Source organism: Sceloporus occidentalis, unplaced genomic scaffold, assembly GCF_023333645.1.
Source record: "Sceloporus occidentalis isolate IW3139 unplaced genomic scaffold, rSceOcc1.0.p SCAF_101, whole genome shotgun sequence".
Lineage (NCBI taxonomy): Eukaryota > Metazoa > Chordata > Lepidosauria > Squamata > Phrynosomatidae > Sceloporus > Sceloporus occidentalis.
This window is the reverse complement of record NW_028317081.1, coordinates 933,191-958,185: the sequence shown is the minus strand read 5'-3', so window position 1 is coordinate 958,185 and position 24,995 is coordinate 933,191. Positions and strand designations below refer to the sequence as shown.

Here is a 24,995-nt window from a genome sequence, read left to right as displayed (position 1 = left end):
GGGGGTACATAGTGTAATAAATGAAGTGAGAAAGATATAATGAGCTGTGCAGCTATAGGATAAACACCGCTGTAGCTCCAAAAATCCAACAAGGAGAACACAAAAGATTCCAAACTGGACAATATGCAACGGTCAGACCCTATTTATTGCATAGTGAGCCAGACCGAGGGAACGGACCCCCACCGAGAGGGGCTGCACACATTGAGAAAGGGGGTTCCTTCCTCCGAAACGTCTGTGTTTGTAAATCGTGCTCGCTAGGCGCGTGTCCAGCCGCTGTGTATTATCCGGAGTCTTTTCCTCCGTGTCTGAGAACAGATCTGGTCCGTGTCACGCAGATCACCCACTAATGAATAAAACCGTCTCCAATCAGCATTCTAGACATGAGCGGTCTGCGCGATATCACAGATATCCTGAAAGATCTTCTGGAAGGAGGAGTATCTGCCGCAGAACTCGGCTTGACGGAGATGCAGGCTGGAGCGCTATCCAGGTACGAAGAGCGCTGTAAACCTGTAAGGGTTTGGGGTCTCCTCATCACAAGCTAATAACTTTGTCACAGAGCGCGGCGTGTACGCCGAGGGCCGGACTGAACCAGAGACGCAGGTGCTGTATGATTAACCCCGCTGTGTTTTATGTATATTCAAAGGGCGAGAGAGAAGAAAGCTGCTTCGCACCGCGTCTCAAAGAGGACTCCAGAAGAGAGGAGCGAGATCCAGAAGTGGATGAAGAGAAAGCAGAGGGAGCGTCTGGCTGAGCACAAGAGAAAACTGGAGCAGCTTCGAGAGATGGAACACAACCCCTACCAGCCCCAACCGAGTGCCGTACGGATTGTTTCGGTTCTTGCACCACACCTCAGACTCTTGTTTCAAGGACTGAGAACTGATACACTTGTGATGATTGTTATTTATTCATTCACACGATTCCTGCACCGGTTGCCGTGCGTTTTCCTTCTTATTTGAGGTGCCCGGCAACCGGTGCAGGAATCGTGTGAATAAATAATGCAGTATGACTAACGGCGTCTTTTTATGCTGGATCTGTCGGATCGTGGTGGCAGATAAAGAACTAATCACTACCTCTGTTTTACACCTATAAGCCCTGGGCTTGCAGCTGAGCAAAGATAAGCAGTCACCAGCGGGTAGTGCAATTAAAGAACATGTATAGTTTGATCTGTGGGTCATAAGCTTCTCTGGAGGGGCAGTAGCGGGTATAGAGAGAGGTGAATGGAGGACAAGCAAGTCTGTCAGGGGGAAAGCTTTAAAGGTAAGAGCACAGTTATCATATTGTGTGTTTTCTTTTCCTCCCCAGAGCTCTTTCGTCTCCACAAAAGTAATCCGACAGAACCAGAGAGAGAGAGACGAGAAAGATAAGTAAGCCTCGCTTTGCGTTTTATAGTAAATATGCTGCACGGATCAGAATGTTTGTTTCTTAGTTGATTGTTGGTCTGCTGCTGACTTAAGAAAGTTCTTGGCAACTAATACCATTCAGCCAAGTTTCAGGTGGGAAAGTGAGTCTAGAACGTCTGCAATCGATGGTTATTACCAGCCTGTTTGGCTAAATTGTCATGAGTTCCATGTGATCTCTGTAACGGCTCGCGGGACACGACTGCCCATTAGTGCCAAGACTTGATACCCAACATGGATTTGTTCTGGTTTTTGGCTTTGTTAGAAATCTAAAATCCTGCATTTATTTCCAGAAGCCTCCTGTCTGAGCATCACGGTAATCGCGTCTCCGATGCGTTAAACCTCATGCATGAGATGTTGTCGGAAGCCAAACAGATTCCGGTGATAAGTCCCAAAACCAGGTCCACCGTGTCGAGAAAACCGGCCTCCGTCGCTTTGGGAACGCGCGCTTCTCCTAAAGGGTAAATGCATCGTGTTTATGCAGATATTTCATTATTTTTGCCTGTTTTTTCTGTGTTTTATTTGCACCGGCCATTATCTGGTTATTTATAACACGGCAGACCGCGTGACGTGTGCGTTATCTTTGTTTCTACGTAGAGGGGTAAGAAGTTATTTTTTGCGATTCGGTGCCGTTTGACCCCGCAGATATCTCCCAGCCGGGAGACAGGCTGCAGATGATCGGTATCTAGCCAGGTGTATCCAGGGAAATGTAACATCAAGTAATTATTACTAATTACTAATATTCCATCTGTTAAAATTAGAAGAAGATCGACAGTAAATACGTTTAAAGTACCGGCTTCATTTTGGGGTTTCAGCATAAGATGAACTGTGCCTGAAAAATCACTCTGGTGTTCTTGGCGTTCTAGGTGACATTTGGTCCGGTCGTTCCGTGTATTCATTTGATCCGGTCGTTCCGTGTATTCATTTGATCCGGTCGTTCCGTGTATTCATTTGATCCGGTCGTTCCGTGTATTCATTTGATCCGGTCGTTCCGTGTATTCATTTGATCTGGTCGTTCCGTGTATTCATTTGATCCGGTCGTTCCGTGTATTCATTTGATCCGGTCGTTCCGTGTATTCATTTGATCCGGTCGTTCCGTGTATTCATTTGATCCGGTCGTTCCGTGTATTCATTTGATCCGGTCGTTCCGTGTATTCATTTGATCCGGTCGTTCCGTGTATTCATTTGATCCGGTCGTTCCGTGTATTCATTTGATCCGGTCGTTCCGTGTATTCATTTGATCTGATTATTCTGTTTAAGGTCATTAGCTGGAAAACGGAGTCCGGTTCTCAAAGGTGGTTTTTCGCAGTCCAGGACTATGAGCACCCCCCTACGGCCAAGAGCAACAGGTAAGAAGTTAGTATTTGGGGGCTTTGTTATGTTCGTTGCCGATGGTCTAACCATGTGGTGTCTGGAAGCCACTCTGCTCACATCCTTCACCGGCCAGCAAGCTGGCTCCCGGCACTGTCTGCACCACGGGGACTAGCGGGCGCCACCGGGACTAGCGGGCGCCACCGGTACTAGCGGACACCACAGCGACTAGCGGACTCAGCTGTCTTCAAGCCAACTCAGTGGGGAAACCTGCTTAGTTTAATGGGTTTGTTTAATGGGTTTTCAGCGCCATCATCCATGGGGTGAATTTGGATCTAGGATTTCTTCTGTAGACTAGCGCACACACTATCCTTGTTGTACTTTTCATGCTTTGTTCTGGTTATACTATTAATCACACAGGTACCACAACATTTGTGCGCCCAAAGGGCCCACCAGATCATAAAACGAAAAACAGAAGCGCGCCCAGCTATCCTGTTCATGTGAAATACGGTGAGGCTCCCTGCGCATGTCCGGTGTTGCTTCCTTTGTGTAGTTCACAGTTCCTTACACTAAATCTGCTGCAGACTCTTTATCCAGAGAGAATACCATGGACTTGTCTACATACATTACTGGTAGCAGTCTTGCTGTTAATGAATGTTTCTGTGTTCTAAATAGAATGTGTTTTCTAGATGCATCTTTACCTGGAGACCCCACGTCCCAGATCACCCGCCGGGGAATGCTGGCTGGAAGGAAGAGGGCAAATGTCAACTATCAGACCGGCACGAGGACCCCCGCCAGGCATTCTGCGCCAGCCCACCATGGTAGGAACTGTTTATGTAAATAGTTACTCGCCGGTGTACCTATCCACCTCTTTCTGTAAGAAGGCGTTTGTATCACTTCCCTGTAAAGACTACCTCCAACATGCCCACACTGCTCAGGGTAATGTTTGGGTTCAGAATTCTAACGTGGATGTCTGTCTCGCGCAGGAATGAGAGACACAGGATCCAGCTTTACGCGTTCAATTATCCAGACCGGAGACAATGACCGGATGGAGCGGGACGTGGTGAGCCCCTGGGAAGTGCCCGACGAGATCCACAAAATACTGAACAGCCACCGGGACTCGATACTTTCTCAGGTACAAAGCTTGGGGGTGTCTGTGGCATGGAATGTATGGGGGGGTGTCTGTGGCATGGAATGTATGGGGGGGTGTCTGTGGCATGGAATGTATGGGGGGGGTGTCTGTGGCACGGGATGTATGTGGGGTGTCTGTGGCACGGGATGTATGTGGGGTGTCTGTGGCATGGGATGTATGGGGGGTCCCAGCTTTCCTTGCACTCCCTGACACTTGGAGGACAGGGGTTCTTATGGATTGTCCAAGACCTCATGTGCCTCCAAATCTTGTGGACATAACTACACATTATTGCTTCATGGAACTCATCCCTACAAGACTTTGGGAAGCAGGACAGCGATTTTAACTTCTATTCAATGTATTTATTTATTTTTCCTTGCAGGGTTCGCTGTTTAATGCCAATGATCTTTCTCACAATCCCAAATTGGATAATTCATCAGAGAGTACGAGTAGCCTCCTTAGCAAGCTGGACTGGAAGGCAATAGAGGATATGGTGGCCAGTATCGAATAGACGTCAAACTGGACCACTAATCTCTGGCCCATAAGGGCTTTGTGTTTGATACGATGAGAACATTTAAAGGGACGCTGTCATTATTTTTATTTATTTTTTTATCTTATTTAAGAACATACATTTAGTTGCAAAGATATTTTTAGATCACTTTATATATTTAATTACAGCTGATATTCAGATTACTGTAAATACAACGCCTGGCTGTTTAATGTTGGTGAATTTATTTCTATGAATTTACTGCAAAAGCACTAAACAATGAGAAATCCAACAAGAAAATGCCCGGTGGCAATGAGGACATTAAATAAGTCAATATTAATACAATAAGCCAGATGTGCGCTCAAAGGAAAGAAAAAATAGAGAAATGTCCAAAAATATTCATGCAAAAAATAGAAAATGTATTAAGCACAAGCTAAGATACGCTTACAATCTTAAACTAAATTGCATAAGTGGCAGAAGAGCAGAAAACGCGGTGGAGATCCCCAACGTTTCGACCTGAGGACTTTTATCAGGGGTGATCTGATCTGATCTACTGCATTTTCCACAATCACCTATTTTTGCATGAATATTTTTGGATATTTCTCTTTTTTTTTTTTTTTTTTTTGCTTTGATTGCACATCTGGCTTATTGTATTAATATACATTTACACTTATTGTTGCACCGTTTGGGCCAGATTACCCTATAGATTTGGATTCTATAGGTGTGCTTTTTTTTCTATATTTATATTTCATTAAATAAATTGACATTTTTACTGAAAGGGAATTTGGTTTTAGTATAAAATAGAACTCCTGTTGCACGCTGGCACTTTATGTTGGTGTATCTTGCACGCTGTTTCTAAATGTCCTTTCTATCACTTTGTATGCAACTCTTGAATAGAAAATTAGGAAAATTACTCAAAATACCTACCAGGCATTTTTGCACAAAAAACATTTTTGTCCTCTTAGTAAAATCCATGAATAAATTCAGAGGCTGGGGAGAGAATTATATATTACTTGTAGCTCCAAATTGGGCCCGAAGCGATTACAAAGTATATACAAAGCCACACATTGGTCAAGCAGATGCCGTTGGTGTCCGAGAGGAATAATAACCTGTGGTTCTTGAAGAATTTTGATACAAGTCTGTAACTTTCCTTCCGTGGCTTTCAGGAAAAAATATTGCCTCAAATAAAGTCGTTTGAACCCAGAATGCACTCTCCATTGTTTCTTGAACAGGGTTTATTTATCGTAGAACAGCAATAATGAAGCGGCTGCGCTCCTGTACTTAGTAAAAGCCAACCAGAAAAGATTTCTGTACAGAAACTATTATCGCTGAACCCCCAGCACTTCCCCAGCAAAACACTGCCTCTGTATAGATTAATGTAGCTGGTTATTTATGGTACACGTTATATATATATATATATATATATATATATATATATATATAGTACACGTTATATTTAAATAGGAAATAAATGTACATTTGGGGTTTGATGGAAAGCTGAAGGTCTTGCTGTTCATCCAAAAAAACGTCAGAGCATCCTGCATGAATAATAATGTAGCGTAATAACGCTGCGTAAATTCTTGGCGCTATATAAATAAAAGATAATAATAATGAGATGGCTTACATTTCCAGTAACATTGAGCAGCAAAATAGTCTAAAAGAATGCAGATTTACACGACACATGCATTAGAAAACTTTAAACAGTCCCTGTTGGTAGTAAATTACTATGAATGTTTTCTATTGTGAAGTATAATAACCCGTGTAACGTTTCAGGTTAGTTTCTCCTGTGCTTGAAGAATCGTGATCCTTGCAGACATTACCCAAACGCAGCGAGAAGGTAAATGGGACGCTGTGGTGTCTCGCTGTGGTGTCACAGGGACTGAAAGCACCAGCCAGTAATTGCCAGCAGATGGCGCTATAACACCATAACAAGAACCTAAAACTGCTGGAAAGTCTAAAATCCTATGAAATACAGGGAAATCGGAACAAACTGCAAAACTAATATTGTGTGCAATGTACACAAAATTCTCTATATCTCTATATATATATATATATCATTATGGCAACTAATTCATATGTACCGGCTATAAAGGTAAACAGACACCTGAGGGTGTTTCACTTGGGTGGTTGTCACTATGCCTTCCAATATTCAAGGCAAAAGCGAAGCACTCACACCTTGTAACGTTACTGTCAATCCTTGGTTGGGGTACATGCCCCGAGTCCTGCGACATTCCATATGCAGGGGCTTTGGGGACAGGCCGGACTGTATGTACCTGCGCAACACTCTAGCACTTACAAAGCGTCTAAACGATCACACGACGTTCACTATTCCTATTGGCTTTCACATTCTGTCATCCTTTTAAACCGGCGATTATAGGATGGTATAGAGCATACGGATGCCCTGAGCTTTTGATTAAAAAGACAAGTGTTCTCCTTTGGCCCGTATTACAGATTGAGAAAGTGAATTCACACATTTAAAGCCAATCTGAAGAGCTCCCTGTACCCAGCGTAGACTATTATTTATATCATAAGCACTTCCGTCTGATCTAATGATATAAGTTATACAGCAAAGGAAAAACCTGCCTGCTATCCTGTCTGCTATGAAGCGAGCCAACCCAGTTCAGCTTCCAAAACTGAAGCCTGCTTAGCCAAGGATGATGCAAATTAGCAGAATGTAACGAGAATCAGGACAATGATGGATGTTTCTCAAGGTTCTGAAAGCATTGGTTTAAATGGCCGTTTCTAATCAGTAAAGCAGCCTGAGCGCAGTTGGTGACCCTACAGGCTCCCTGCTCGTCATGCGTGGCACCCACTAAGCAGCCCGAGCCCGCAGCACCCTTTATTCCGCTTATCTGTGTTTCGTATGCGCCGTGTACCTGATTAGAGATGTATTGCAGTCTCTCTCACACAAAGTCATTGATGGCTAACTGCTTGCCCCAACCTACTCTGTATCTGCATCTCCCACAGCCCCCGCTGCACCATCATTTGTACTTTAGTGCATATTATAGCGGAGCGGCCCATTTGGTTCTTGTGAGTTACCCATTGCAAATACATTGGGGGGGGGCGTTCTGCAATTGTGTTGAATTGGTTTTACTTGAGCTAATGTCACCTGGTATTAGGACATACACTTACTGGCCACTTTATTAGGTACACCTTGCTAGTACCGGGTTGGACCCCCTTTTGCCTTCATTCTTCGTGGCATACTTTCTACAAGGTGCTGGAAACATTTCTCAGAGATTTTGGTCCATATGGACATGATGGCGTCACGCAGTTGCTGCAGATTTGTCAGCAGCACATCCATGATGCGGATCTCCCACCAAATCCCAAAGGTGTTCTATTGGATTGAGATCTGGTGGCTGTGGAGGCCATTGGAGTTCAGTAAATTAATTGTCATGTTCAAGAAACCAGTGTGAGATGATGTGAGCTTTGTGACATGGTGCATTATCCTGCTGGAAGCAGCCATCAGAAGATGGATACACTGTGGTCATAAAGGGATGGACATGGTCAGCAACAATACTTAGGTATGCTGTCGTGTTTAAACAACGCTCAATTGGTAAGAAGGGGCCCAAAATGTGCCAAGAAAATATCCCCCACACCATTACACCAGCAGCAGCCTGAACCGTTGATACAAGGCAGGATAAATCAATGCTTTCAAGTTGTTTACTCAAAGTCTGACCCTGCCATCTGAATGTCGCAGCTGGAATGGAGACTCATCAGACCAGGCAACGTTCTTCCAGTCTTCCATTGTCCAATTTTAGTGATACTGTGCGAATTGTAGCCTCTTCCCCGTTCTGATGCTCGGTTTGTTGTCCTGACTACGTCTACATGACTAAATGCATTGAGTTCCTGCCATGTGATTGGCTGATTAGCTATTTGAATTAATTGAACAGGTGTACCTAATAAAGTGGCCAGTGAGCGTACATTCCCAGGCTGCGTACACTGCTAGTTCTCCCAAACACAAGCACAATATAAAAGTAGCAATCATTCCAAGCGCACAGTAACATCGTCCATCTGCGGTGCTGGATAAGAGATCCCCTCGTCATATTTCTGACATCGCTGCTTCACCTTTCATGGTAAAATCATATTTGGAAACATTCTCTCGTCCTAAAAGAACGCAGGTAGAGCCGAGGGCAGGCGGGACGATTCCAACAGAATATTCAACGAGGGCCTGACGCTGAGAAAACATTCACGCATTGCATATTTATTATAATGGAGACGCTGCCTCACACACCAGTGAAGAGCTCCAGTAGAGTCCAGTAACGCAGCGATACCAACGCAGATTATTACATCGCAGACAAAACAAACCTCCTGCCTAATGTCGTCATGATATCGGTTCGGCCGGCTGGAGATGCGGTCTGTATTTGCACCAACACCACCTCATCGGGGTATTTTCACTAATGCAGGGAACAATGCTCCGTTTCCACTCGCAGCGGACCGTTACACGGGGTTAATCACAGAAGCGCAGAAAAGTGGCAGTATCACAATACCTGCTTTAGAAACGCGCGGCGGGTGTAAAGGTTAGACGGGTGTTTGGCGTGTCATCTTCATGAAATGACGGAAACGTTGGCGTGAGAACGTGTCGTCACAACGGATCACGGAATGGACAATGACGTTACCCGCGATCCATGTGCTTTTTTGCTCAAACTAAGTTTAGCGTAAAATTTAAGCTTCCAATTCGCTGAAGATTTTCACCAATTCACAGGATCAGCAAACAAGCTTTTTTTTTTTTTTTTTTTTTTTTTTTTTTAATCGATGAAAGCGGGGAACGTGGCAGCCCAGAGACCGCGTGGAAACCATTCTGCGTCAGAACATCAGGAAAGAAACGGAAACATACAAAGAATAAACTATAGTTTCTTTTTATATCAAACATTCTTCAAAAGGTGTTTGGCACAGTGCTAAATCATATAGTTAACACTAGATATTTCAGAATACAATAAAATCGGGAGTTAAATCGTGTCTATACCCTTTTTATAGGGATGAAAATAAAGATACCGGTTATTTCGAAGTCACTTTACAAACTGTATAAACAATATCTTATGCCTTGAGTTGAAAACGACTGATAATAAATTTTACATAAAATACTGCAAAATAATATAATCGGATTTAAAACAGCTTTACATTAAGAAATTCAAATGGAAACAGACAAGTAACAAAGTAGTAAAAAAATTTATTGCAGTATTATCTCCAGCAGGTACTCCGTGGGACCCCTTTCCGCGTATAATTTCAGGGCGACCTAATACATCAAAAATCTACATTTACAAAAAAAAAAAAATTCCTCCTCCTGCAGATAGGTCATAGATACTGCATGCTTTGTTTCAACAGAATAAATTATATATATCCAGAGCATTCACCACTTTACAGCCTGGAGAAAAAAAAACAAAAAAGGGTAAAAAAAATAAAATAAAAAATAAAACCAATGCTTTCCCTGGAAACCGGGCTAAGCTAAAGAAAGCCATCCGCTGCTAGGTTAACTCCAAGAACACTTTATTAAGAACATTAACAGACTAATTTTCAACATTCACTTGTTTATTTTTTGTAATTTTTTTGACTTTTTTTAAACAGAAAAGTATTCTTCAAGATATAAACAATTTTTGTTAAACTATAATACAGTGGGAGTAAAAATGAACTGAGAAGTTTCTGCTGTACAACAGCGAAGGAAGCTCCCACAAAATGTTTACCAAACATTTCCTTCAGGCGGCCCAAGTTCCGTTCTTACTCTTCATAAAACTGATCTTTTGCGGTTTGTGTTTTTTTAAACTATTTTTTTTTGCCAGAATGCTGAGATTTCAAGTTGTGTGTATTTTTTTTTTTCCTGTAAATTTGGCTGCAAATATACAAATGTATTAGCTGGAAGTCCCGTCCTTGGCTGCATACAGCGATCGTAAAGTCTGAACCACTTTATTAGTCAGCTTATTAGCGCTCGTTAGAGCTATTTTTTTGTAAATAATGTCTGACTCTTTGATAGTGTCTACCCAAGGCACCAGTTTTCTGCCGTCGCGGCGTTTTGCCTCAGCCCAGGGGCCACTGTAGGAGCCAGCCATCCATTGAACACTGAAGCCGTGGCTGGTTTTCTGCACTACTTTTGCAATCTGAGGTCGGTCCTTGTACTTTGGACAACATATTGCAATAACGTCCTGGACATCTACAGTTTCATTCATCTGCGCTGCCACGTCTGAAGAGTCTGACAAGCGTTTCGATTTCCTCGGCTGGGAGGTTGAAGGGGACACGGGAGGAGGAAAAAGAAACAGAATACACGTTTAATTCGCAGTCATCGTGACATCCATCAAACATCAGAGATTTACAGCCCCGGCACCGCGGTCCGGTCTTCCCGCCACACGCCGTCCGGGGGATTCATTAGAGCCAGCGGTGCCGGGGGGCGTCAGGTCTTTAACGTGTACCACTGACTTTACTGCTACTAAATTCAAAATTAAAATCTATTAAAAAAAAAAAAAGTTACAAAAATATAGCAAGGAAATAGGGACAGAGTAGAAGAGGAAATCTAAATTAAAATTACCTTTTACTTTGGATAAATCTCAATTTCTACGTTTTTTTTTGCCTTTTCCGCTAAACCCTTTCTACAAAAAAAGATGTATAAAAGGTTAAGTCTAGCTACAAAAAAACGGCTTCTTACCCCCACAGCAAATAAAACTTATTCAAAAGCCCTGACTTGAGACGACACCGACATAGGGATCAAACAGTCATAACCACGTCACCCCATAAACGACAGACACAAGGTATACTCAAGGTGATGAAGCCTTGCAGCGAACATTATCCCGCGGCCCGTAACAATTCCCGGTACAGTAATAGCGTTACAGAGTTACAGACGGCTTCGGAGGGCTCGTCTTAGCTCGCCATGCTTCCCGTGTTGGAGGGACGTTCGGCACGCAGTCGGCGCCACCAGACCTCTCCAGAACGGAAAGTAAGAAAGCTAACGAGAGCTCCACGCGGAATCGCCTGCCCCGCGTCAGCCGGGACGTGAAGGTATGATGAGATACAAAGCCAATCGCGCCCCCACCCCAACTTGACAAGTCACCCCATCAATAGACAATTCTCTAACGAACAATAATCTTAGAAGACAAGTAAATGGCTCTTTGTGTTGTCATTTCAAACGAGTTTTGCTTTCTAATAAACCGCTTTACACGGCTGACAATACAAAGAGAGGAGCCTCTTACAGACTACAAACATCAGATTCAAAGACAGATCCTAAGCGAAACTAAGCATACGGTAACCAGTCAGAGCAGCTGGTAACACGGCCATCGATGTTACCGGCCCCTCTAACCGCGATGCTCGCACCGGAATCACGGGAGGAATAAAGGAGAAGCCGCCATGCACACGACAGGAATTAGTGGGAAAGACACAGAGGAGCTTCCATTCTATTAGCTTAGGAGGTAAGAAGCTGGTAACAGACAAAAAGGTGGCAAAGACGAGGCAGAAACGGCAGGGGTTCATTTTAAAGACCAAGACTCATACACTCAGGAAACAGAGCAGCAGAACACCCCGAAATCAAACCGCATCCCCGCATGCAATTATCTACCCCAATTAGTATCAAACGTGTACACGATATTTAAAGCTGGAAAGTAGTTAGTCTGCTACGGCGCATGCACTATGGAAGATTAAGACTGGCCGGCTCTTACCCCGGGGAGCGTGTGACTTGCACACACTGAACGGTGCAGCCCCGGGGCCAACAGCACAGAGCAGCGAGTCGTAATAAACTGCATCGGGGAAATACTTGCACAAGACTACTTACCCCCGACGTGCCCCCCGCTTTCTCCTCCCCATCACTTTCTTCTTCTTCGGTCTCGGCCACATTGTTCTTAGGGCTGTGGCCCCCAAGGAGTGAGGTAATGGCTTTATTTCGGGCATCTGTGCTAGCCGATACCTCCCCTTCCTCCTCCTCCTCATCGGGGTCTAAATGCTCCATTAATAACTTGAACTAGGAAAGAGCAAAAAAAAAAAAAAAAGGCCTCAAAATGTCTGCAACGAGTGCGTACTTTAAGATAACCGGCCCGTTCCGGATCGTGACTCGGGCGCCCTCTACTTACATCCAGATATTGCTTTGCAATCGTTCTCTTGACGTCGTCGTTAATTTTGGTGCGGGCCATGTCCCTCTTCAGAAACTCCAGGGTCTGCTTGGGGTGAAAATGGACCGCGGTTTTCCGGTTTATAGCCTTATCGTACACTTTAGCCGATTCCGAGGGAGAGTATTTCTGAATCTTACTGTAACGAGAAAGCAAATAAAACAGAGCGGTTACCAACAAGGAGGAGGATTTATACAAAAGGACATTATGTAAGGATACATGGTGCGCGAGGGGATACATATTGCGCGGTGATGCCCGGTTCAGTGTAATACAGCAACACACAAACAAGGGTTACATTATAGATGGCATGGGGGAAATGGATATTACCCAAACAGAGCGAGCAGCATGCATTACCTCGTGTGGAAAGGGGATATTTATGACTAATTATGTTAGAAACTAACCAGACTGCCGTGTAATTTACCTATCTGAAAAACCACACAAGTTCTTCAAGTGCTGCTTCAACATTAGGAGCAAAAGGATTCCTTGGGAAGCGTTCGCAAAGTCAATTAGAGGCGCAGCGCTGTCCGGCAAGCAGCTCAGGACGTATTCCACATCATCCTCGTTGTCAGAGTCCGACTCGGAATTGACGCGCCGTCTCGCCTTCCGGGGCCGGATTACTTCTTCCTCGCTGTCGCTCCCGCTCCCTGCCTCAGAAGGCCTCCTCTTTACTTTCCGCTTTCCTGTAACCATAGACTGAAAACAGCAAGACGATTATGTTTTTTACACAAAGGACTTGAACGCACTTCTGTTACAGCTCTCCAAAATACATTTTATCCAGCGGTTTAATTAGAATGCATCCTCTGCGTGTGGATCAGTCACGCTATACATTTAGAAACCCGTGTAACACGAGTCTAGCTGGTGATAAACACTGATGTATACATACGACTGACATGGATCAGCATCCGATGAGGTTGGCGGCTCGGCAGCACTCACCTCTTTGAAGGACTGCAGCAGGTTGCTGCCGGAAACCGATAAAGTGATGTCTATGTGATGCATGATGAACAGGGGCTCTTCCTGGGACTGATACGGAAAGCACGCCAGATTGTCCGCGATATACAGGAGCATATTCACTTCCGTTTTCTGGAGAAAGAGAAAACCGTTTTAAAACAAACCAAAATATTGAACGGACAAGGCGTAAAAGTAAAGCCTGGCGCTGGAAACATGGACCCTTCTTGGGAACGATCGGTGGAAGTCAGGTCTCTGTAGGCAACGCTATCACAGTAAGCAGGTGAGTAACAATGATCCGTACCGCCGCGTCGTCGAACAGGTTGAGCAGGGAGATGAGGAAGGCGCGTCGGTGCTGCCGGTTCCCCCGGATCATGGAGTACAGGTGGGAGCAGAGGGCGCTGCTCGATTCGTCCTGCCGGAAGCCACGCACTATACGCTTCGCATCGGAATTGATAGCTTGCTGCACTTGGTAAGACATCTTTATGCCGGCCACAGCTTTCATCTGTAACAAAGGGAAAACGCCATTATAATCACATAAGATACATACAACGGAGAACAAAACGCTCACGACATACCTAGTTATACCTTAGTAACAGAAAAACGTATTTACTAGATTTTGTTTTCTGTCTGGAATAGACTGGGCTTATCTACACAGAGCAATAGTTATCCAGCCACTTTGAACTTTGCGCTGGAATAACTTTTTTTTAATAAATGTCATGGGAAGTCTTCTCTGTGAAAGTTTTGTAGTTTAGTACACAGAGAGCACGGGGATCCTGCCCCGAGATACAGAAACCCGGAGCTGCGAAAACGGAAAGACCTTAAAGATCAACAAAATGTGATTGCCTCCGAGGAGTGAATGAGGGAGAAATGACTGAGGCAGTGAGAATCCCCTTAGTCAGAAATAAGTACAGTTTAAGTACACAATAAAAAGCCATTAAGCTCTCTATATATTTTTAGGAACTAGTGAATTTGCATTAGGAAGAATTCTCACTGAGGAAATATCACAATAGAGACTCTGAATAATAAATTAGGTCAGCTGATAATTTATAACCTTGAGGCAAACGCATTTCTATAGCGATCTAAAAAATAAGTACTCTCTAAACACAAAACCCATCATCAGACAGCACTGCTTCTCCTAGGCTTTCACAGCGGAAGCCAATAGATCTAAACGTGGCAAGTACTTACATGAATGAATCCAGTGTATTTCTTGTCTATTTCTATGAGCTGCTGATCCGATTTGTTGCGCATGGACGGCTCAGGGTCAGTTCCCATCGCAATCAGATACGGCACACACTGCAAACAGGTACCAGAGTGTTACAGATACAAACGCCAGCTTTTACAATGGTTACGTGGGCCACAGTTTCATGTGTGTTGGTGATCACGTCATACCTGAACAGGATGGATGAGGCCTTGGTTCAAAGTCAATGCTATGACATTCAGGGCGAAGTGACGCACGCTGGACTGGGTGTGAAAGAAGGACTCCAAGACCTGTTTGAGGTAAAGCTGCATAATGGAACTACTCATCCCTGAGGAAATATCACCCATCTCTTTAAGATCCTCCTGCTTGGACACCTTCTTCCCTGGAAATCAGAGCACATGGTTTTGTCAATGATCTGAGAAACACACCATGCAGTAAATAGACCTTTACTTATTACGTCACTGCGTTATGACACATATTCAGGGTCCTTCACAGGTGGCATGCATTCGGAAAACTAAAATTGTGTTTAGTGATTGAGCCGACGCGACAAGGTTTCTCTTATTTGATGTTACCAAGGACTTAGTTGTGAAGAATAATGTTACAAAAACAATAGATCCAACAATCACTACATTGTGCCATCTCCCACTTACAGTCTCGGTCAGCCTGCTGCATGCGGGTGTCTTCCTCTTGCAGGTAGGTCTGGAGGTTCTTCAGAACTTGGATCTTTAAGTTCACAGAGGAGTTCTTATCCGAAAGAATGTTATTGTACAGGTTCTTCACATCTGCTTCAAACATTAGGATTGGGTGCTGGATGAATGTAAACCCTTAAAATAAAAAGGGAGAGCATTGAACGATCACGTGCCAGTTGCTTGTAATCTACATAACAGGAGGTCGTATAAGACGGGAACGTGTTATCCGCCAACGTCTTCTAGATGTTCTGGACTTTGAAATCTTTAAGAAATACCGGTGCTGTTTACATGAAGATGAACTTTGTCCAGGTAAAAAAAACAGACAAAAATCCCTTAAAAGCGATCTCTTACCAAGACCGATAATGGCTTTTGTCTGCACCTCCTCATCTGAATGCCTCGTAAAGTACAAAAGTAGCTCCAAAACTTTATCTTTTATGTTGACCTAAAAATAAAAATAAATGCAATTAAAGAGGCTTCTCTAACAACCAAGTTGGAAGAACATTATATGAGAAACACAAAGTGCCACCACTTCGTTCAGGGGGTGTATTTTATTTATTGTTTTATATAGCGCCACCAAATTCCATAGCGCTGTACAATGGGTATTTACCTTACTGCTTCCCTTAAAATCCTCCTGATCAAAATCAAAGTGGCGACACAGAGCTCCAACGGTGAAGAGAGATCGCAGGAGAGCCGGTTTGTTTGTGGTGAGGACCGTGCTGTTTGGGTCCTCTTGGTGCTGACTTTTTAACTTTAGAAGTGCTCCTGAAAAATTTAGAGGGAGAAAAAAGTGATTAACGGCCTTCATAACGACGGCTTTTTAACAGACTTCAGTGCAAACAGAAAACAGTCCTTTATTTTAAGCCAAATACCTCAATTAAATAGATTGAGAAAAAGAATTTCCACCCCTATACTAACCATTGTGCGCACCAGCAAATTTGTAACAAAAACATCAAACTATAAAGCTTCTTTTCCAAAGCTAGAGCAGCAAAGTCTGCCCTCTTCATATCTCACGCCACCCGACTGCGGGCGATCAGCCCTTCGTAAAACGTTACACAGAACTTACTTTCGCACTTGGCGGTCTTGACGTCCCCAATACTATATTTAGCATTTGTTAATATGTACACAACCCAAAACACGGCAGAAGGGCCACTTACGGATCAGACACTTTTACTTCAGGTAAAACACGTGGTTTCTTACCATAATATCTATTGAAACATGCCCACACAAACTTATAATTCTGAGTGACTTTGTTTACGACAGACCCCAGGCAGCTGACGCAGTGCTGCACCACCTAAAGAGAAAGGGGAAAGAAACATTAAAAGCTGAAGGGCAGATTTACGCGCACAGTTCAGAAACAAGCGTTTTGCTTATAAAGTGCGTGGAATACACAGCAGCGAAGCGCTCGGTCTTACCGTCATGCCATATTTGATAATCAGCTTCATGAGGTCCTCCTCAATCGTCGCCAGGAACGTTTCGCTGGGATGTTCCATCAGCGGTACGACCAGCTCCAAAATCTTTGCGACGTTGCATATCACCATGAAATCATTTTGTGTCTGAGAAGGGAACACAGAATCATGCATTATCATGGGACCTGATTAACGGAGAAACTAAAAAGGGCCGACAAATTACACAATTGTTCAATGAGGCCAGCGATCCTGTTTACCAACATCTTCAGTTACGGATTTAGCTACCACGGAGGGAACAAAATCAAATATTTTTTCGCTTGTTCAAGAAGCATTTCCCATAACAAAAACAAATCTTTTATGAAATGCGAGGGACGCGGGGTATAACACCGGATGCCCTCCAGCAATATTAACTGATAACAGGCGCTACCCCGGAGGCTGCCAAGCATGACGAGCACCAAGGGGACTCTCCGCTCTCTGTCATGCGCTGTGATCACTGGGAAGATCCGATCCTCTTATTTAAAAAGCACCTCATTTCCATGATTACTTGGTCTCTGTTTTTACTCTGCTAACGCCATATATTCCGGTAACAAAGGTCTAACATATGGGTGAGGCTCAAAATCCCTGTGTCCCTAACCTAAAGATCACTGACCCACAGGGATCTCAGAAGATCTAACATAAGTGGTAGACACAGAAGTTCTGTCTGGGTTTAAGTAAAGCGGAAAGCATTGTGTTTTTACAAAAAGGTATAGCGGCAGAACGGATAAACCTAAAATGATGATGCCAGGGGCTAACCGAGCGGAAGGTGTGCAGGGAACGTGTGCCGGGAACGTGTACTCACGCTACATTTAGTGGTAAGGTAAGGCTGCATGGTCATGGCGTGCTTCACCATAAGCTGAGGCCTGATTTTGCTGAACAGGAACAGAGTGGTTATACAGGCTACGAGCCGGCCGGAGTTCACACCTTTGCTGTCAGTCTCTGCAAGAAATATAAACCTGAAATCAGCCTTCTGAAGCAGCAACGCAAAGAGCTCAGAGAGCATTTCAATAACAGAACGGCTTAAGAGCATCAATGGCAAAAAATATCTGATAATTCACTTGGGGGAAAAAGGGGCATTTTAACGAACCTGCCATAGACTCCTCATATTTCAGTATGTGCTCGACAAGATTATCCACCAGCTGCGTGCACGCTTTCTTCACAGGTTTATAGGATGCGTCCTCTTCCGTCTTCAACAGCTAACAAACGCAAAACAATTGTTTTTGTGATATTACTGAAAAATGAAAAGGGAGGGCCTCCCAAAAAAATTTGCCATCAAGCACACCTTATGCTTAAACATACGTATATTTACTTACATTCTGAAGAAGCTGCTCAAACCAGTCGTATCCTGTATCCTTGCAAGCCGCCACCTAAGATAAAGGCAGTAAGTCAAGAAAGCGGGACACTAAAAGCCAATTGCTAACCATTTACCAAAAAACAATGTTTTAGTCCTCACCACGTCAGTTATATTCAGGATTTTTCTGGTCATCGCTTCCTTATCATTCTGTGGAGTTGGAGTGAACCAGAGCTTCTGGAACGTCTCATTCACTAGTTTCTAGAGGATAGAGAAGTGTTATTTCACACGCCTATAACCCACAGCACCGAATACAGCCGGGAGAAAAGGACAACGGGGCTAACCTAACTGCTTCATATAGACCACCAGAATCGCTCTTTATACACAAAATGACGAATTTCCCCAAAGAAATGATCTCTTACCTTAATGCCCTCTTCATCATTTACTCTGCGAATCATTTTGACACACATTTCAGTGATTTTGGGAAAAGTTGGCTGCTCCAAGCAGATGTCTCTTAAGATCTTAATGACTCTTTTCCTTACACTGATTCCAGTGTCCTGCAGAGCGAACAAGAAAAAGTTATATGACAGCTGTGGAAAATAACATTCATAATCAAACGGCAACGGGAATTCAGCGCTACAAACTAAATCATTTGCAAAAAAAAGATATATGCCACAAAACAGTAACCTCTTTACGCCAGCGCTGTGACGGGTTTGTTTTGATATGAATTAATGAGAACACGGACTCTTGACTTATTGCAAAGAAATAAACGTTAAAAAATAACCAAAAACTCACCAGTATCCTCTCGATCAGCATGTCGTAATACTGCTCCGCAAGCTGAGGTCGACAGAGCACAAAGCGACCGAGTAACTCAACTGCTGCCTCTCGGACGCTGGTGGAGTTATCCATCAGCCTTCCATGAACACCTCTCTGCATATCCAGCTGCGAAAGCAGGACGACCGATAATGAATTCACTTATAACGGTATAACTTCAACAGTATAACGGTGCAAAGGAAGAGTCTGCATTATAAAAAATTGGTTCATACCCTTGCAAGGATGCTGGGATCCACAGCAACTACCTCAGACAGACACTTCATGGCTTTCGTTCTGACTGCAATAGCATTCTCCCCAAGTACCCGCAGAATCTGAAAAACAGCACACTTAGAACTAGAACCCACACGAGAATGAAGAGCGTTTGCATGAATGAAAGCAGGTACATGCCATATCCCACTACTGCATTCCAAAGGGTGTGTGTGTGTGTATGAATGAAGGCAGGCAACATGCCATATCCCACTACTGCATTTCAAAGGGGATGTGTGTCTGAATTAAGGCAGACACATGCTATACGCCACTACTGCATTTCAAAGGGGTGTGTGTGTGTGTGTGTGTGTGTGTGTGTGTGTGTGTGTATGAAGGCAGGCAAATGCCATATCCGACTACTGCAAGGGTGTGTGTGTATGTGTGTGTACACGTTAATGCACCGGGGTGCATCTTCCAAACAAAAATTTTAAAAATAAAAGTGACAGCATATCTAGGATTTCTGTTATGTATCAAATTTTGAAGCGAGACTTGTGCATTAAGGTGTAGTCCAAACAATTTTACACCTGGTAGCCAACTTTACCTGAGTCAAATAAATATCAAAGCTTTGAGCAAACGGCCTCATAGAGGCCAAGTATCGTACAATTAAACAAGCATCCTCATAGTCCACCGTGTCTGAGCTTGACCTAGAGGAGAAAACATGCATTAAAAAGTGTATGGAATGCAACAGACAGAAACAAATAAGTCTGAGAAACGTGTGAGCCGTACTTCAAAGTGCTAAACTGAGATGGCGCAGTCTTAATGATGGTCCGGAGGAACTTTTTCCGTTTCTCGGCTCTCTGCATTATTTCTCCCGTGGATTCCACCTCTTTCGCATGGTGAGCGCCATCAGAGTCGTCATCCTTCTGGGATTTCATGGCTTTCTCAGTCTCCATTGTAGTGTCACGAAACCACTGAGCTATGTAGAACTTCCTAGAAAACTAAAGTGGAGGGTGTGGACGTTAGAGAGGATAATATATCTCTTGGATGCCATTACATATTATATCAGGGTGTCTGAAACATACCACCAATGATGGATCCGTTTCAGTATTCTCTTCCAAATAATCTAGAAGGGCCTTCTGGAGCTGCTGGATTTCGTCACCTTCAGGGGCCTGCGATTAAAGGGAAAACAGCTGTAATCTAGCAACACAAAACCAACGTTACTAACCTCAGCAACTAAAGACAATACATCACAATTAGCACAAAATACTTTTTTATCCAGCAATCGAGTATTGCTCAGATTACCTGCTTGAGGATCCGGTTGATTGATCCCTGATCCATTTTGCTGGTAACGGCATCCTTCCTGAGTCGCGCAGCCACCGTTCCCAGATAATCCAGAGAAGCCACTCGAAGAGCCATTTCAGTAGATTTATTACTAAACTGATGCACCTAGAACGCAGACAATAAAACTGGGGTCAAGATTACTCAACTTCATGCAAAAAGCTCATGGGTCATCAACATTTACAAAACAATTGTTTTGCTGGTGCATGTAAAGAGTAGTCCGTCACGGCAGAAAGCGCTGTGTGATTTTTATTAACATCGCACTTCCTTTGTATGATTTCTTGTTTCTATTTTTTAGTCAACCACATATGGGACTTGTGGAGTGACGGTTACACATTGTAAAACCTCAAGTAGAAAGTCACTAAATATTACGGTTTGAGCCAAAAAGAAAAGTTTGAATTAAGTGTAAAATATATTTAAAATTGTTTCATTCGCGGACTTACCAAAAGCCTCCCCAATAAGCTGAGAAGCAGCTCCGCCGCAGGCCACTCTGGCTTATTAACGGTCGACAGAAGGTCCTGCACAAAGTTCTCAAAGAGAGGCCTGTAGTCCTCCTCTCCCTGTTTGCTTCCGCATCTAAATTGGGAGGAAAAAAATAATACATTTTAAACCTTCCACGGAATCTACTGTGAAAATAACCAAACGCAAGCACACATGTTCAAAATTACCGATCTGTGCTTATGATGTCATTTGTTATATGCCATATGGATTTAGTGTACCGGCACGCTGATCTAACCATAGATACATATATATAGTTTTTGTTTTTAAACTTTTCTGAGGCTCCTTAACGGTCTCCGACTACACATGAACGGAGCGTTGTGTTGAGCGCTTGATGCTGTGTTTATAATGGTAGTCGCGCACGATCACAATAGACGTGTGTGTGTGTGTGTGTGTGTGGGTTGGTGATTGGTATGAAAGGCAGTCCCCGATTGGCACACCGCTACCTTCTTCATTAGGTTCCATGGTTTTTGCCCCACTTTTTTCAAGAAGGCCTGGATAAGGTTTTAACGGTTAAACAAACGTCATCACTCACTTTTTGAGAAAAATCGATAGAAAATTCTGTGCTGTCCTCATGGCTGTCTCGTAGGAGTTTGTGATGAAAACATCTTGGTCGACCTGGAGAGACAGAACACATTATACAACACTGGCAATAATCTGTCATTTTACACAGATGTCTTAAGTCTGAAGAAATGTTTTATTTTACTTTTTTGTTGGACTCCTCCTCCGCGTCCCTATCAGACGGTAAATGTACCACACACTGGATTAACTGTAACACCAACGCCGTCACCATCTGGATGTACATCGCTTCGCCGTCGTCGTCGCTGCTGTTTAACCTGATACAAGGAAAACATTAAAAGCAAGGTTATAAGTGGTTTTTTTATATCGTATCTATTCAGGCAATAATGTAAACATTTTCTAAGAATAGATTATTTTTTTTAGCATTAAGAGCAGATGAAACGCTCCCATCACTAGTCTGCGTAACGCGTGACCGTACCGGAAATTCCTCAGACTCCTTTTGCTAGTCGGCAGCCTCGCGAGAGACGTGAAAAGCTCCTCGAGTATAAGCTGCCGGTGTTTCTCATACCTGGAAAACACCTAGAAGATACAAACACATTGCCACAAGTCAGAAAGAGGCCTCGGCCAATTTAACTCTTTGTCGAAAAGCAACAGTTATTAAAAATAAATAAAAGATGAAACTCAAAGGGAATCCTGAACAAGAGACATTCACTATACGCGGGTATGCTACTCTGGTTTACAGATCGGGTTCCTGTACCCTGGATGGAAGTCTGGAATAAGCAGGCAAAGAACGGAGTTTCCATGCTGTGGCAGATGAAAGGGGTATCGATTGCAGGAACGGATAAATCCAGATGTTTGTACTATTATAACAAACCCACAAGTTAGGCTTATTTAAGATATAAGTTACCGTAGAACGTTAGAAAGGCACTATATGTCTTACGGCCTTCTATGCAACGGTTTCCTGTAAATTCAAATTAGGCGAGGAGCATTCGATATTTAACACTTTATGGTTCACAAATGACAGTTTTTGTACGTACTTGAATGTAAATGTATGCATATGTTTCATGCCTAGACTCTGATACTATCAACTGCATTGCTTAGAGTCCAAAAGTTAACGGCTCAGCCTTATTCTAATTACAGGTACAAAAAAGCAGTGAATTGGGAATTTAATTTAATTCCTGTTCCCGGTGGTACAAAGCAGGGTACCTTTCCTTTGTTATAGCCAGGACTGCGGTACGATCCAAGCCTTTTAATGCAATTTGCCCAGTAAACCCAACGGCTTATTAGGTTTCACCCAGAAAACCTGATCCTAGAGCGCTAAACCAGTGTTTATTCTCGTACTAATAATAAAAGACATCTGCATATGCAAAGAATGAAGGTTTAATAAGAAAACATTTACCGCGGTGACCAGCTTGATGGCGCACAGCTGCAACTCGCTGACACTTTCTACAAAAAATGGTGTAATTCCCATTGATGACACCTGAAGACAAAGTCAAGTTAATGAAAGTTGCGAAACCACAAAAGGGAAAACATTTCACTTATACTATTTACGACTAGGGTTTTTAAGGCAATATATTACACGTAGACTAGTCCCCTTTTCAAAAACTGTATTCCAAAAAAGTCACAGCACGTTAGCGTAAATAAGTAGAATTACACGGGCTGACAGACACTGGATCTTGGTGTTACCTGCAGGATGGTGGTGTCTGTGAGCAGCTGTATCTCGAGCAGCTCGGACAGGCTGGCCACAATGTCGCACACCTTGTTGTAGAGCATCACTATGACTCTCTGCTTGTGGGTTGAACACTTGGCGCGTTTGGCTTTTGAACTCATTAGTCCTCCTGAGAGAAAACAGATCGGGTATCAGATAACGGGACACACGGGGGCCGTAAACTGTACATCGCTTGCCCGTTAATGGTTTAAAGTACAAAAGACTGGCAACCATTTGCAGTCTGCTTGGACAAGGCACTAACCTCCATGAGGATCCACTCTGTAGACAGGGTCATACTGCGGATAAAGCGTGTTTTGTAAATGGAATTTAGTGTACTGAATGACATGCTCTATGACATCTTCGATATAAACCGCCTTTGGCATGCTCGGAGAAGTCATAATGTTGACCGCCGTTAGACAGGCATCGGCAGACTTCGTCACCCTCTCCATTATAAGATCTCGCCAGAGTTTTTCCTCATCTTCGGCATCATTGTTCTACGAGAGACATCACAAGAATCAAAAAGTTTATTTACAAACAACAAAAACACAATATGCTGTCACACAGTAAAGAAGAAAATAGTTTATTCAATGAGTTTCTTGGGAAGGATAAAGTCTGCCTTTCGACAATATGGCTCCTTAGAACCTGGGCCATAAAAGCAAGTGTTTTGCCAAGATGAAAACAGATCCATGTCTTCCCACAACTGGATGCAATTTCATTTGCACATAAAGGCTTTTTAATATAGACAAAAGTTTTTGAAGTAAAACCGTACTTTATATCGCAGAAAGTAAACGGCTATTCTAAGGTATTGCCGCTGTCAATCATCTAGCTTTATCGGGCACATAAAGTCCAATCATTTTAGTAACTGGGCGTTTGAGTTTTACGGAGACCATGAACGAATCCATTTGAAAAGGCATATGGATTCATGTGGGATGAGACTATGCTGCATAGCATGAAGAGGACATAGTGATGTGTTAATATTCAAATGGCCGCGACTGTATAAAAAATAGATTCGGAAAGTCAAAAAACAGAATTTTAATTTAAGAAAGCGACATGCTGTAGGTGAAAACACCCAAGAGCAGCCCGTTAAAGCAGACAAGACTTACGTGGTTGAGCATCGTGGAAAGCTTTGAACCATCCTGAATGTTTTTCTCCAGAATGCCTAGTAACTTCACCATTTTTTCTGATGATATCTGGTGCGTGGGAAACACAAATACTTTACTATAGTACATCTCACAGAATGTTTTATATACATTTACACAGTCAGAGATACTGCCAAGCAGCTGTATGGGGAAAAGACAGAAGAATCATCTCATCTTGTTTAAAAGGACTGCGTTCAGCTTTACCTTATTCATAATGCCCATAGCTTTAATTTTAGCAGATTCGCTGCCCAACTCGTTCAGCTGATGTTTGCCCAGAAGGAGCTCTTGAGGAATCTCATCGTCATCGCCTGAAATGCAGACAAGGAATTAAAGTTAAGGCTCATCGTATCGAAACATTTGCGTGAATTCTGTAATATTTCAGAACCGGTGGGAAAAAAAATAAACTCACCAAATGCCGTGAAATCCATGTCTTCTAAATTATCTAAAATATTTTCAACGGCTGAAGAAAACCTTTTAAACGTTGAGGAGTCCATCATTTCTGCAGCAAGAACAAAAACAAATGTAACAGCTGATTGATTTCAAGGTCCGCGTAGTAAGCCTGCATACTGGATTTTCCCCAAGGAAAAACAAAAAAGCTCTCTTTTGGTACCATTTCAGACGTATATTCCAACATCTAGAATGAATAATACATTAAAATAAAGAAAGTTGATGAAAAAATAAGTATAGATTTTGAAAATACCCATCATGTATAGGTTTTAATGGGTTTTCGAAGTTACGGGGCACAAAATGGATCATCCCCATATCCAACTTTCATTTTGGGAAGCCTACGTCTCATTTGAGAC

The 24,995-nt window shown here is 43.1% G+C and overlaps 2 protein-coding genes across 4 annotated transcripts in view; one reads left to right on the top strand and one right to left on the bottom strand.

The window, feature by feature from the left end:
• The window catches only part of LOC149283772 (ciliogenesis and planar polarity effector 1-like), a 33,168-nt gene extending 28,820 nt beyond the window's left edge, over positions 1 to 4,348 (top strand). Inside the window, exons 41-46 of the mRNA XM_089497290.1 lie at positions 371 to 487; positions 644 to 818; positions 2,658 to 2,746; positions 3,384 to 3,529; positions 3,695 to 3,843; positions 4,220 to 4,348. Coding sequence (XP_089353416.1) covers positions 371 to 487; positions 644 to 818; positions 2,658 to 2,746; positions 3,384 to 3,529; positions 3,695 to 3,843; positions 4,220 to 4,348 — 805 coding nt within the window. The remainder of the gene's footprint in view (positions 1 to 370; positions 488 to 643; positions 819 to 2,657; positions 2,747 to 3,383; positions 3,530 to 3,694; positions 3,844 to 4,219) is intronic.
• A 5,819-nt stretch (positions 4,349 to 10,167) lies between these two features.
• The window catches only part of LOC149283771 (nipped-B-like protein), a 41,102-nt gene continuing 26,274 nt past the window's right edge, over positions 10,168 to 24,995 (bottom strand). For 2 of the 3 annotated variants that reach the window (XM_089497269.1, XM_089497270.1), the window contains exons 15-48: positions 24,602 to 24,691; positions 24,397 to 24,500; positions 24,157 to 24,243; positions 23,316 to 23,547; positions 23,032 to 23,183; positions 22,745 to 22,825; positions 21,824 to 21,924; positions 21,533 to 21,662; positions 21,362 to 21,444; positions 20,772 to 20,904; positions 20,293 to 20,436; positions 20,073 to 20,159; positions 19,777 to 19,988; positions 19,592 to 19,694; positions 19,017 to 19,115; positions 18,766 to 18,912; positions 18,393 to 18,527; positions 18,133 to 18,231; positions 17,993 to 18,046; positions 17,767 to 17,875; positions 17,482 to 17,618; positions 16,650 to 16,790; positions 16,435 to 16,528; positions 15,845 to 15,999; positions 15,589 to 15,679; positions 15,199 to 15,372; positions 14,740 to 14,930; positions 14,536 to 14,643; positions 13,652 to 13,852; positions 13,336 to 13,482; positions 12,824 to 13,095; positions 12,367 to 12,541; positions 12,072 to 12,257; positions 10,168 to 10,530 (exon numbers count right to left, since the gene is read on the bottom strand). In XM_089497269.1, the coding sequence (XP_089353395.1) occupies positions 10,168 to 10,530; positions 12,072 to 12,257; positions 12,367 to 12,541; positions 12,824 to 13,095; positions 13,336 to 13,482; positions 13,652 to 13,852; positions 14,536 to 14,643; positions 14,740 to 14,930; positions 15,199 to 15,372; positions 15,589 to 15,679; positions 15,845 to 15,999; positions 16,435 to 16,528; positions 16,650 to 16,790; positions 17,482 to 17,618; positions 17,767 to 17,875; positions 17,993 to 18,046; positions 18,133 to 18,231; positions 18,393 to 18,527; positions 18,766 to 18,912; positions 19,017 to 19,115; positions 19,592 to 19,694; positions 19,777 to 19,988; positions 20,073 to 20,159; positions 20,293 to 20,436; positions 20,772 to 20,904; positions 21,362 to 21,444; positions 21,533 to 21,662; positions 21,824 to 21,924; positions 22,745 to 22,825; positions 23,032 to 23,183; positions 23,316 to 23,547; positions 24,157 to 24,243; positions 24,397 to 24,500; positions 24,602 to 24,691 (4,817 nt within the window). Of the gene's footprint in view, positions 10,531 to 12,059; positions 12,258 to 12,366; positions 12,542 to 12,823; positions 13,096 to 13,335; positions 13,483 to 13,651; positions 13,853 to 14,535; positions 14,644 to 14,739; positions 14,931 to 15,198; positions 15,373 to 15,588; positions 15,680 to 15,844; positions 16,000 to 16,434; positions 16,529 to 16,649; positions 16,791 to 17,481; positions 17,619 to 17,766; positions 17,876 to 17,992; positions 18,047 to 18,132; positions 18,232 to 18,392; positions 18,528 to 18,765; positions 18,913 to 19,016; positions 19,116 to 19,591; positions 19,695 to 19,776; positions 19,989 to 20,072; positions 20,160 to 20,292; positions 20,437 to 20,771; positions 20,905 to 21,361; positions 21,445 to 21,532; positions 21,663 to 21,823; positions 21,925 to 22,744; positions 22,826 to 23,031; positions 23,184 to 23,315; positions 23,548 to 24,156; positions 24,244 to 24,396; positions 24,501 to 24,601; positions 24,692 to 24,995 lie in introns of all 3 variants that reach the window. The other variant, XM_089497271.1, reaches the window with a different exon arrangement.